At 47.6% G+C, this 13,920-nt stretch overlaps 1 protein-coding gene across 7 annotated transcripts in view; it reads left to right on the top strand.

Annotated features, from left to right (window-relative positions):
- The window catches only part of GSG1L (GSG1 like), a 169,782-nt gene that overhangs the window by 112,036 nt on the left and 43,826 nt on the right, over nucleotides 1–13,920 (top strand). For 2 of the 7 annotated variants that reach the window (XM_054042257.1, XM_054042255.1), the window contains 2 exons: nucleotides 4,990–5,586; nucleotides 10,358–11,183. The exons of 2 other annotated variants lie outside the window; for them this stretch is intronic. In XM_054042257.1, the coding sequence (XP_053898232.1) occupies nucleotides 4,990–5,586; nucleotides 10,358–10,787 (1,027 nt within the window). In that variant the 3' untranslated portion in view covers nucleotides 10,788–11,183. Of the gene's footprint in view, nucleotides 1–4,989; nucleotides 5,587–10,357; nucleotides 11,184–13,920 lie in introns of those variants that run through there. 3 more of the 7 variants (XM_054042264.1, XM_054042260.1, XM_054042256.1) reach the window with 2 other exon arrangements.

Genomic DNA, 13,920 nt, shown 5'->3' with positions numbered 1-13,920 from the left:
GATGTCTTGGGCCTGGTTTCCTGAGGTGCTGAGCCCTTGCTGCAGTCACTGCCTTTTCCGGGAGCTGTGGGTGCTTGGCCCTTGAATAGCTCACTCTAGAGATCGAAACATATGGGACAGGATGTTCAGAATCTCCAAGCAACCGCAGTTCCATTGACTAGAACTGGAGCCAGAACTCCTCAGCACTTCTGAACTCAGGCGCAGGGACTAAAAAGATTTGCAGTCTCCTTGGGAATCTTTACTCCTGTCAGAGTTGCCATTTCTCATATTGCATTTCTGCTATAGATGTGTTTTCAATCAAAGCACGTCTAAGGGTATTAATTCCAGTTAGGAGATGATAGGAGGTGGATTTCTAAGCCCCTTTAGAAGATGAACAGTGGATTAGGTGTATAGAAAAAATGCAATCTCCTTTAAGGACAACAGATTTTTTTGAGCTTCCATATAAATGCTTTCTTAGATGCTTTATGTCCCTAGATAGTTATTCTAAAATTGATCCTTAAACTCTATCAGAGAGCTCTAAACACAAAATTCAAGGCCGGATTAATACAGTCTATTGTGTTGTCCTCAGAGAAATTTTGAAATGATGACAACATTTACTAGCAATGCTTTATCATAAATGTCAAATTAGGCTCAGCAGACTATATCATGGGGAAATGGGCAGGTTGCAGGGTTTATCTTCATCCACCACCACAGTTGCTTAAACCAGGCTGTATGGTAGAAAACTGTACTACTATGGATTTCAAATACGACTCCTACACTGGGTTTTTGAAGCCTTTAAAAGTAGTTGTTTGTGAGGAGTAGAATTGTACATGTAATGGAAAAGAGGAGGAAGTTTTGCAGCCTGCCTCTTTTAGTGGAAGCTTTTGCCTTCTGTTTCAGATTGCTGTTAGCAGAGGAATACAATCAGAAACTGTTTAATGTTTATGATCATTTAGAACTGTAGATTATTCACAAGAGGGGACTAGAACAGGGAAGATGATTATTTTGTCATTGCGGTAAGGAATATTTCAGCAATGACTTTTGGCTGGCGATGTCTGCATGGTGGGAGGGCCCCGCAGTTGGTTCAGTGGTTCCCAGATCCCAAGTCACATAGCCACGGATTTCTCACTATGTCCCAACCCCTCTTGGGGAGGCAGGAATTAACCCCAAAAATAAAAGATGCAGTTAATAATAAGAGAACACTTTTATCTGCGCCAAGACAAGCCTCTATCAGTATGGAGGATGATTCAAAGGAGGGTCCCCCCAGCAAAGGTACAATGTGCCCAGCACCTAAATATACAGGTTAATGCTTTCTAAAGCCACTAAACCCCAATAGCCCCAGTCTCTCAGTCCCAAGTAGGGTACGTCCTCCCACCGCCCCAGGTGGCAGTGCTGAATACAGTGCAATCTTGGAGTCTTGAGTCCTGGGCTCTGCTTTGCTGGCAGGCATTCATGCTCCCTGGTCAGAACAGGACTCTCTAGGGTCTAGGCTGCTTGGCTGCTGCCACGCCCCAGGTTCAGGTTGCATTTGGCTGGCTCCTTCCAGCTACAGAAAATAACGTGCAACCCTGAGCCACAAGCTGCATGGGACACCAAGGGCACTGACTACCCCCCTGACCCACCCAGGGCAGCAAGGGCACCGAGTACCCACCTTGTCCATCCAAGACACTGAGCTCCCACCACACCCAGGCCACCAAGGGCACTATGTACTCGCTGTGCCTGGGCCACCACCTGCCCACTCCTCCGTGGACATTAAGGGCTCTCCCTCTCCCTGTAACTGTCCGGCCAAGTAGCTATGGGATATTGGGTTGGTTCCAGGCCGAGCTCCTGTCCTTGTGTGATGTGACATCGCTCCCTTCCCATGCGACTCAGGTGGCCTGCAGCCAACCCATCTCCACTTGGACAAAGCTCCCGGCTGTGGCTGCACAGTGACATCTCTCCCTTCCAATAAGAGGCAGGCCAGCATCAGCCATTCCAAGTAGGATTCCCTCCCCGGCCCTACTGAGTCACAGCTCAGGATGGGATTTTTCTGGGGCGTTCTGCTCTGCCCTAGATGGCATGTTCTAGTTTCTCCACTTTTCTTTCCTTTCACAGGGACCCCTTTTGTGTTTCCTTTCTAAAGAGCTAAGCTGGATGTGCCGTGTGCGTGAGCGCACCCTTCTGTCCATTATCTCAGCTGCACTAAGCCAGTACAAAGGGTTTGTTCATTTTGAACTTGGAGATTAGGCCCTGGTCCAGCAAGGCCCCCAAGAATGTGCATAGTCCTTTTGAAATTGAGGGGAATGAAGCACATGCTCAAGTGCTTTGCCGGATCATGGCTGTGATGCTGGCAGACCAGGTATTAGCTCATGCCAAGGTCCCAGGCCTCACTGAACACTTACAAATGCATAGCTGGAAACCAGTCTTACTTCCCTGTGTGTTAGCATCATCAAAATAGAGATTAGATGTTTTGCTGATAATAATGTGTCTAGTGTTTAGGCTTTATATTGATCTCACTTATAACCTCCACAGCCCATGGTGTAAAGTTGTATTGAGTGTTTGCATTGTAAACCTCTGTAATTTTGTAACTCACCAAACAGGAAAAGAAGCATTAGTTAAGATAAAGTTACAAGATGGACCACTGAAGGCAAATGAAATATTGTGTAGCCTCAAAGGAGAGAGGCCCCATTGATTGCATTCCTAACTCTCTCCAGGAAGGAAAGGCCTGCACATGAACTTATCCCATCAGTTTGGACTCCAGAGTGAAGAACATAAAAATCCCTGACAAGGAGAAACTTTTATGCTGTCTTGACTGTGATGGGCAAAGATTCCTAAACATAAGCAAAGAGATCCCCATGCTACCTGGCATGCTTAGCCCTGAACGACATTCTGAAGTGACAGATTATTACAACTCTGTCACCTTTTGAATCACAGGCTGAAACTCATTTGTGCTTATCTGTTGCCTGCTTTAACCCGTAAATAACTCTCTCCTTTCTTTTTCATAGTTAATACATTCTTAGTTAGTTTACTATAGGATTGGCTATGAGCTTTGTGTTTGGTGTGAGATTTAAGGGACAAATTGACCTGGGGTAAGTGACTGATCTCTTGGGACTGGGAGTAACCTGAATATTGTGTGATCTTTGGTGGACCTGACCTTTTATCACATAGTCCTGCTTGCCTGGGTGGCAGGCTAAACTGCAGAGCCCAAGAGGACTGTCTGTGACTGCATGGTAAGACTGTTACAGTGATCCAAGAGTTCACATTTGTTACTGGGCTGGTGAAATCGATCTATAGCACACACCAGCTTGGGGTCTCTGCCCTGCTTTTTGACAGTCTGCCCTGAGGTTGGCACAGTTTGCCCTGAGGTTGGGTCGTGAGCTGTTCCAGACAGCATGACAGTGGCCTTAGAAACCTGAGGCTAGATTCTGTCCTGCACGTAATGCACAAGGGAGTGTAAGGGTGGCGAGGCATCAGGCAGCTGTATCTGGCTCCCTGGGTCTGGAGTCGCAGTTGATCTGGCCCTGTCTGCCCAGAAGCTGCTCTAACTTAGTCAGGGACCATAGAACAGCTGAGAATTAGCAGAGTGGGGCTGCATTTTGCCCCACCTCCTCCCCTGCCCCCAACACCACCCCTCTTCCTTGGACATGCTGGGCTGGGGGTTTCTAAGATGTGCAGTTACAACTAGATTCCGGTCCCCTGAACCACCGGCACAGCACAAGGAGCCGGATCGCAAATGTCTCTGCCTTCCCCCCGCGCATCAGAGTCTTGAGAGACCAAATACAGCTCAGCCAGGGCGGCAGTACTTAATGCTCCCTCCTGCTTCTCAGGGGCCCAAGAGAAAATTATCTGTCAAGCACATCATTCAGTGAGACTGGTTTGACTGTGCAGCCTGGGGAAGGCAGCCTGTGGCAGTCAGATGTCCCAGTGCCTGGAACAGTTCCACTGGTCAGGACTCTGTAGTTCCTGTGGCTGAGGAAAAGAAGGGAAGACCTCCCCGTCCTGAGCTGAGCAATAGCAGGGGCTTGAACCTGCCACGATACTGGTGACATGAGTCAGTGCAGCCCCTCCACTGCTAGCTTGCCAGTCGCCTCCCCTGCCACTGCATCTGGGAACCACGATGAAGTGCAAGGACACTGCCGAGAAAGAGTCAAGGGTCAGGGCATAAATAGTCAAGGATGACATCACAATGCTGCACCAGGCTGTCCACACTGGCCTACAGGAAGGAAAGTATTCTCCCCCAGCAGGAGCCATGGTCTCTGAGCAGAGAATGTCACAGGTCCTTGCCCTGCCAGGAATGGGGACAAGGCCTGATCTCGCCTTAGAGGTGATGATTTGACCACAACAGTGGCATATTTGCAATACCCGACTATGGCACGGCCCAGACACGAGCGGGTATTGCATACCTTATATAAGTGGAGCCAGAGACCACCAGGAGGTCCATAATAACCCAAGCCAATGAACTAGAACTGTCATCTGCAAGGTCTGCCAGGACAACAAAGTCCCCCAGCCAATCTAACTCTGACACCAGCTGGGATAGCAGCTTGTGGAGCTGCTTGTGGCCAGAATTCCCACAATAACTTTATGCCAGGACTCACCTGTTATGGTACCCCGCTGAGTCCATTGCAATGAGGAGAGAGGTTCTGCCTTTTGCAGGAATGACTTCTTCAGGCATGGGGGAGGACTGCATTTCAGCCATTCACCCGTCCATTCAGCTGCCCATCCATATGACCTCGCCCTAGCATTAGTCAGTGTTTATTTGTCTGCTGCCTGGTTTCTGGATTCCCCAACAAAGGTCTCCGTATATTAAGTCATTGAGAAGACAGGAAATGTTGATATGCTGGGTATGATTCTCACAGTGGCTGCTTTTTTGTAAAACTGCTTCCTCAGAGACCAATTTGGGGGAATATGGCACAAAAGAGATAGGTGAATCATGGGTGTAATACGCAAGGGCGATGGGTCTTGTACTGACATATCAACTCTTAGCACAGGTCCGGAAAGGGAAGTGAATATTTGTTTGCTTGTCTTTTTCAGGGCAGCGCAACACCCAGCTCTAAACGTTACTAAAGTGAGAAGGACCAGGAGTGGCCACAATGCTCAGAAAACATCCCCATGTTCTACATCAAGCTCCTCCAGCGATACATCAACCAATGCCTCGCTTTCATCAGAGCCTGTCAGCCAGACCTCCATGGGGCAGAACCCAACCATGCTGGAAGTTGGTCACGTCACTCAATTGGCCCCAAGAATAACACCAAGACCTAGAACATTGGAGCAAATGAATCCAAAACTAGTGACATCAGGTTCCAGCCCAACCAATCCAAGGCCAAATACATCATCTCATTCCGCCAGCCTCAGGCCTAATCTAACATCCAGCTCAGCCAATCCACAGCAAGACCCAGAATCCCAGGCAGGACTCAATCTGACCTCCTCATATTCCTGTTGTCCTCACACAGCACAAACTCTACAAGCCTCACCATCAGACCACACAGTGATTCCAAGCAGGAAAAGCACAAGGCCTAAAGTGACAGCAAACCCCAGTGATAGCTCGCAATCTGCTGGCTACTCCAATTCTGGGTCCACACCTACAGGAAGGAATCTTGAACCGACTCATGAAGATCCCCTTTGCAAAAGGTATGCATCCGGGTAACATGTTTAGTTCAGACAGGCACTAGGGGTCCCATCCTGGAGGTCACTAATTCATTTTATTCTTTTTTTTAAATAACTGAGTAAACTGTTAGCACACAGAGTTATACCAGTGAATGATGTAAACATGGCGTACCAGAGATATTCATGGTCCCTTGTTACACTGATAGTTGGGAGTCAAGCTGGTATTTGGTTCAATAAATCAGTTTGTAATCAAGCAGCAGACAGACCCACAGGTGAGCTATTTTCTATACTGTGCTTGGGATGGCCTCATTACACACAAGTGGTTAGGATGGTTCCTGAGTGCAGCGCTGGGAAGTTGCACTCAATGTGGGTTGGTATTTTCATTTGGGGTCAAGGCTGCACACCTATTGGGCTTCCTCCTCCTAGGTGCTGTGAGCAATTTGTCTGTGAATTTAAACAGTTGCTTATACTGTATTTAAACTGCAAACACTGCAGCGCTCCATTCATTGAAAAGCCCACACTTTACAAGACATGGATGTTACAGTTTCAGGGTACCTGCACCCTGTCCACTCCAGGAGTGCCCAGTCAGGTCTCAGGCCTCCAGCCAACTCCTGTGTCTGAGCAGAGACCCATATCCCACTCCCTTCTGACTGGGGGTTTGAAAGTTGCTCAGCTCCCTGCCATACACTGAGATATCCCCAGCCAGCCAGGCTGCCTAATGGCCAGCACCTGTACTGTGCTTCTCTCCAAGGGCTATGGCCTGTGTGTGCTAGCGGGTACAAGTGACCACATGACTCTATCAAAGGAAGCACATTTATTTATTATAAGGACACAAGCATCACAGAGAAAACATGCCAAAAACAATACAAGGATTTTAATGCTCACTACACATACCAGGAATAATCCACTATCCACATGGGCAGTCTGGTTTGCCAAGGTCTTTCCAGTCCTTCCACAACACTTGGGACCACCTTGGGACCAAGGGGCCTGTCCATTTGCTGAAGCAAGAGGAAGGTTGTGAGCTTTTTATACCAAAAGCTTTGATTTACGTAGTCTTTGGAAAACCCAGTTTGACCCAGTGAATGCAAGCCACCCCTGGAGGTGGTACCTCTGGAGTTTACTCACCTTGGTCACCCCCCACTGTTTTTAGTTCCTGGAGGAGCTATGGTAATCCTCCCCCATGGAGTAGAACACAATCCTATATAAAGTATCACAAATGTAATACAATGGTCCCCAAAGATACTGCATAGGGCTGCCATATCAGTCACATCTCCCCCATAAAGAAGTTGATGTAATGAGGGCACACAACTGGCATGCTAAGGGGTCCCTGCCAATACCTTTTCTCTTTTCAAATTTCAATAATTCAGATCGTAAACAGTCTTCCCCACAGCCCATTTCCTTGTCTGTGTCCCACCTCCTCAGAGATTGGGGCCTGGGGACTGCTGTGGCCTAACCTCAGTTTTTCTGGGGGGAGGAGGGAGAGTATTAACCCCCACCCCCCACTGTGTTGGCCTTTGGTTCCCTACACACTAAGACAAGGTGAGCAGCAGTTCTTCCCCCCACTCCACCCTGCTCAGGGTCCTTTACATTTTCACAGCCCATCAGGCAGCCATAACCTGGAGGAAGACGTTCCCCCATATTCCTGGCTGTAGTTACTTCTGTCATCTCGCAAGCCCTTTATTTGGGCATTTCCCACCCTTGGGTAGGTGTCATAGATTTGGCAGTGCTCTACAATGGCCTCAGCTGGAGACACGGCCATCACTGCGCTCAACATTGCCTCAGGTTCCCTCAGGGCAGAGAGTTATTTCCCTGGTCTGGGCCTCAGGACTCAGAGAATTTACCTTTGGACTCATCACTGCCATGGAACAGGTGGCTGTTTGTCTCTCATACACACGACCCCAGGTATCTGGTTACATACGCGGGGCAGTGATTGCTCTTGATTTCTCAGCAAAGGACATTTAGTGAGCAGCAGCGATAACTCAGTCATGCTGCATTTTCTGCATGTTTTGTGGTGTAACATAGGCCCTGATCCTGCAGATACAGGAGAAACTTTATTCACGTAGCTAAAGTTTCTTACATGTTAATTGTTTGCCGGATCAGGCTGCTTAAAGGAAGCTGTAGCAAACTTAGCTCCTGATTCAAATCCCACTGAAGTCAATGGGAGGAGTTCTAGCACATTGTCATGGCAAAATCATTCCCTATGCCATGCTAACCGCAGCACAGCAACTCTCCTAACCGGTGGTGTTACCAAGGGCCAGATTTGCCAAAGAGCCAGGACCAGCACCTGCAACTGGAGTCAGGTTATCAAGTGCTTAGCTCCCCTCAGATCCCAGCGTGACACTAATGGCCAGATTCTCAAGAACTCATCGCCCAGGATGCACGCAACATGCTGAGTGCTTCTGAAAATGTGGTTCTTCATGACAAAGCAGCATCTTTATCCAGAAAAGCAGAAGGCTAAAACACTGCTTATCTGCTTGTGCACCATAGCTAAGGGAACATTGCTACTGGAATTTTAATCTGGGCATTTCCTGACTGCAATTTTTAAGTGTGCAATGATCACATTTCATTAATGCAGGTTTTTGACAGTTAATTTCCAAGGAATTTTTGTGAAAGATAAAAAGTTGGTGATTATTAATATCCACATTTTAGTGTCTATGGGGTTTATTTTTAAATGTATTTTAACTCCTCCCATGCCCATTCTATGCTCCAGCCAGTTCACATTATTTAACACACACACACATAAAACCAACAAATAGTTCAGGTATGCAGATATCCAGCTATGAAATAGAAGCTCCCGACCAGTGCTCTAAACTCCAGTAGAGCTTCCCTACAGATTTTCCAAAAGGCTTTGTAGATCATACCTCGGGGTGAGGTGATCGGGGCTGGGAAAAGTCTAGTTCCCAGCTCTGCTGCTTCCCTAATGTGACTGCATAATCTCCTGTCAGTCCCTTTATATTGGTTTGGCTGCATCCACACTGGGAAAAAATAGAAATGTAGGGCCAATTCCTGACTCAGCATTCAGACGACAAGGAGCCTGGTCCTAGGTGGCCCAATTGGGTTCTGTGCCCACAGATTCTAGCTAGATCCTTTGGCGGAAGGCCCCTTTAGCTGCACCACAGCCACCCAGCCTGCTGGAGGCAGACTATGGCTCTAAACATGGTCGATAGTGTTGTGATGGGAGAGTGACCTCAGTGAGTGGTGGGGTTATCCCAATCTGAGTGATAGCTGAGAGACTTCCCACCACCTACCACGCCAGCCCGACCATCCTCCACAGAGGCCCCTACTCAAGAGCAAATGGCTGATATGTCCTTTAAGAGCTGTCCCTTAATTTGTTTAAATGCTAAAAACACAGAATTTGCAGGATGCAGCCAAATAGCGGAGGCCTTAAAATCACAGCACTGGCCCCTTTCTTTGCACCCCAGGCTTTCAGATTTTCTCCTGTTGCTGCATTCAGGAAATACTTGATGCTTTTCCTCCAAGTCGTGCCAGCCGGAGCCCCCCTCTCAGCATGTGCAATGCTGTCACAAAGAGGGAAGGACCCCACTGAGCACTATCAGAAACTTAGCTCAGTGAGTTTGCCCAGAAGTGATTTGGCAGTAACTGTGGTACTTTCCCCCAAACCCAGCAAAGCAGAAGCTCCTTATTAAGGACAATCTCTGGGCCGGGCTATAAAATTCCACCCTTGGGATAAGCACCATTGGAAATTTTTACAATAGGAAAATGTATTTCTTCCCCACCAACTACAGTGATCAAGGGGGGCAGAATTGCCCTGGCTATGCCTCCTCCCATCTTTGATTTCCACCCCACCTTGCGCCCTCTGTGCCAGGACTATTTGCCACTTGTGTCTTTGTGCTTATGTGTCAGGCACTGTGTTGGCCCACATGCCAAGGATGGAACCAGGGACCTCCATAGCTATACATGTGAATTGCTGCAGCTTGAGGCAACCCTGCCAGCTGACCGCTTTAACAGACTCACCTCCTCTGGGGATCAAGCACAGAGGACGTGTAATGCACACTGATCAGTGGGCTATCTTTGCCCTCCAGTTCGAGGTAGCTGGTACAAAAGGCCCAGAGTGCAACATTGAATCTGGCCTATAGTGTGTACTTCCATAGCCTGATCGTGCAGTTGACCTGCTGTAATGACCTAATTCTGGCTACATCCCCAGGCCTTCTGTGTGCTACCCTAGCCACAGTGTGGATTGCCCATAGCTCCATGCAACTCCTCAATTAGCAACCACAGCGTGCATGGCTTCAGGCCCTAGCCCCAGCCCCAACATGCAGCTATGCCCATGTAGGAAACCCCCCATGACTGTATTCCCAGCCCCAATATGCATTGTCCCCCCCTACACCCTGTGTGCACTGCCACAGCCCAGATGTGAGCAATCCTCCAAAGTACTGCTAGTGCTGTTGCTGACATATAGTGCTGGATGCCCTGCCTTTCTGCCGGCATGTCCCCTTACGTCAGCCCCTACTCCACTCACCAACACACCCTCCCAAGTTCTTTCTACCCCGGCCCCACTTACGCGGTGACCCCCCAGATCTGCTGGATAGCTCCCTCAGGACATACCTTTTGGAGGGTCAGAGGGAGTCTCACGAGGATGGTGCCCAAGCTCCACTAATGACAAAATTCAAGCATTTAGCTACAGCTCTGAATGGCCCCAGACTGAGGGTATTTGGGGCTGGCCCCTGTGCAGAGTCTTCAAATCCTGTACTGATAATCCCACCCAGCAGCTAATTTTGAATTAACACTGACAGTCCTTTGACTCCCACCTTATATCTATTAACATCTCTTTCAGCAGGAGATTTGTAACCCTGAAGGAATTCCAAGCCATGGAGAGAGAATTGGATGATGTAAAAGAAGAACTGAAATGCCTGAAGTGGAAGGTGAGACATATTGGTGAGACTGTGCCGCCTCGCGCAGAAGACAGCAAGCGTTACAATGGCTATACCCTGACTGAGCTTAAGGCAATGGTGCAGTTTGAAAATGACCCTTACAAAGCGGCACACAAAATCCTAACTGCTCTCTTCAGTGATGTGTACTTGCTGCAGCACTCTGTCACTGAACAGGCCTGCAATTCGAACTCAGGCCCCAGGCCCAAGATAGACCCGGAGCTGTACATGGTGTACTGTAACATTCTGAAAAGCCTATTCCCTGGAATCAGCAGCCAAACCTTGAGAGAAAAGACACAGCACGTGCAGAAAAGAATCCAGAAAGAAGTCCAATAAAACCAAGCAAATCCAGCATCTACAGAGGCCCAGGAACCCTGCATTCTGTACAGATTTCAGAGCACTGAATTGTGACATTGTATGTTACCTCTATCTGCAAATGCTTGGTGAGCTCTGAGTCTGTCACGTTACCTTTTCCTGAGGAGACAGGCCAAGAAGACTTTCTGTGCAGCTTCACATTTGAAAGAAAATGTCCCCTTAGAACTTCTTTCGACATATTGATGTTCCCTTGGTTCCAGCAGCAGCAAATGCTGCCAAAATAAGCCAAAGCCGGCACTGTGTGTGAGGGAAAGGGCCTCCTCTCATGGCTCCATGGAACACGGCTCTCATCTGGATCCCAGCACCCAGCTAGTTTCTATTTTCTATAGTGCATCATTCATTAAATCGCATCAATTGTTAAAAAACTGTGCCTCTTTTGTGTCTCAAAATACAACAAACACCAAGTCAACCAGCCCCTGTAGTCTAAAATTGTACTCTTGCCATGGGTTGGGCCGGGGGTATCTCAGTGACCACGGTAGCTGTCAGCCCCATAAAAAGATCCCGGTGAAAGGTGTATAGACTCATAGACATTAAGGTCAGAAGGGACCATTATGATCATCTGGTCTGACCCCCTGCATGCTGCAGGCCACAAGACCCTTCCCTGGACTCTACCGTTGAAGTCCCCAATCCTGTGTTTTAGTGACTTCAATCGGCTGAGACCCTCCTGCTAGTGATCCCTGCCCCATGCTGCGGAGGAAGGCGAAAAACCTCCAGAGGCTCAGCCAATCTACCCTGGAGGAAAATTCCTTCCCGACCCCAAATATGGCGATCAGTAAAACCCCGAGCATATAGGCAAGAGTCTCTAGCCTGACCCTTGTTGGCCATTATGCTGTTCATGTACCATTGCTTGGTTTTCCTTGGCTACTATGTATAGGTCAGCAAGGAACTGCCCCGGCCTGTGTATTTCCCAATTGTGGATGTAATGATCAGCTGTTTGACAGGGCAGTAGATCACCACAGTTAACGACTATGCATTTTCTCTGTGTGACCGTGGCCTTTCTGTGGCCAGCACCTTCCTTAATTGCTGCTGCTTACGCCTATCATCCATGTCATCTGTTCCACTCATATCGTGACCCATCACCCTTGTATCCAGGTCAAAGGCATCCCTGAAATTAGTTGGATTTTTAGATGACTGCAAACGCATTTGAGATGCTTTCTGACCCACGATCACTACTGCCACCGCTACCTGAGAGCATGAGAGTTCAGGGCTAGATGACATTTAGTGTGACATTCTGCTCCCAATTTACTGGACTCATACCATTCTGCTTCCAGGACACCAAATATGTAGGAGCACCCTCCAAAATACGTAGCAGGGGTGGGGTTGCCACTCATCCCAATTTTCACTGGACAGTCTGTACACTGAAAGGGCCATCTCACATGTTGCACTGTCATGATTTCTGGAGTGTCCCACTCCAAAGACCTGCTGCCAAAGCACCTAGGAGACCATGAGCTCTGCTCTCACCTTTTCTACAAATTATTGCTACCATTTCTGGGCACTTCTCAACCCTCATTATTACCAAGGCCTCATATCCCTACGCTAGGAATCATTCCCCCCATTTTACAAATCAAGTAACTGAGAAGCTGCAGAAGGTCCCAGCTCTTGCAAAGCTGGGAACAGAATCCATAGCCCAGCTATGGCAGAGCCAACCAAGTTAGTACAGTTAGTCACCCTGCTTTTCAGAGTGTGCTGTGCTGTACTGTTGATTTGCACTGCTCCACACGTTCAACCACACTCACCTCACAGGGACAAGTGTCCTGATACCCAGCTTGCCACTGCTATCTTAACATGGCATGTATTAAATGGATTAAAAGCTGGCAAACTGAGGGGTCTGAAAATGTAAATATAGTAGAACAGGTGTGTTTTTAGTGGGGGCCTGCAGAGATTGGTTCTTGGCCCTGTGCTATTTTACATTTTTGTTAATGACCTGCAAGAAAACACGAAATCGTCACCGATAAAGTTTGCAGCTGACACAAAAATTTGGGGACTGGAAAATAATGAAGCGGACATGTCACTGATATGGAGTGAGCTGGATTGCTTGGTAAGCTGCATGCAAGTAAAAATGTGTGTTTTAATAGGGGTAAATGTATCTATCTAGGAACAAAGAATGTAGGCCATATTTACAGGATGGGAAACTCTATCCTGAGTAGCCAGGACTCAGGAAAATATTTGGGGATCATGGTGGATAATTAGCTGCACATGAGCTTCCGGTGCAACACTGTGGCCAAAAGGGCTAATACAATGCATAAACAGGAGAAGCAGAGAGGTAATTTTACCTCTGTATCTGGGACTCATGTGATAGCTGCTGGAATACTGCATCCAGTTCTGGTGTCCATAATTCAAGAAGAAAGGTTGTTGATAAATTGGAGAGGGTGCAGAGAATGACTAAAGAATTAGAAAACATGCTTTATAGCTTCAAGGAGCTCAATCTATTTAGCTTAACAAAGAGAAGATTAAGGGGTGACTTGATTATAGGCTACAAGTACCCACATGGGAAACAAATATTTAATAATGGGCTCTTCAATCTAGCATAGAAAGGTCTAACACAATCCAATGGCTGGAAGTTGAAGCTAGATACATTCAGACTGGAAATAAAACATACATTTTTAACAGTGAGAGTAATTAACCATTGGAACAATTAACCAAAGCTCTTGGTCGATTCTCCATCACTGACAATTTTAAATCAAGACTGGATGTTTTTCTAAAAGACCTGCTCTAGGAATTATTTCAAAGAAGTTCTATGGCCTGTGTTATGCAAGAGGTCAGACTAGATGATCACAATGGACCCTTCTGGTCTCAGAATCTATGAATCTTGTAAATAGTTGTGTAAGGTGCTGGAAGGTCTGTGTCAAATGCATTCAGTTACACCTTTGGCTCAAGGGATAATGATCAGAGAGTCCTATCTTCAAACCCTGATGCCCCATTTGGAAAAACGCAGCATGTGCTCATGTAACTAAAGAGCGTATTGTAATGTATATGCACCACGGCACTTGCCTATCTCCAGATTGCGGCCCCTTTTCTTCTCACGTGTTCATTTTGGTCACCCCATCCAAGAACCCACACACTCCAGAGATGCCTTGCAAACCTACCCCTGGCC

Source organism: Malaclemys terrapin, chromosome 10 (genome assembly GCF_027887155.1).
Source record: "Malaclemys terrapin pileata isolate rMalTer1 chromosome 10, rMalTer1.hap1, whole genome shotgun sequence".
In the NCBI taxonomy this organism is placed as follows: Eukaryota; Metazoa; Chordata; order Testudines; family Emydidae; genus Malaclemys; species Malaclemys terrapin.
Note: the sequence above shows the minus strand (reverse complement) of the source record. Positions and strands in the feature narration are given on the sequence as shown.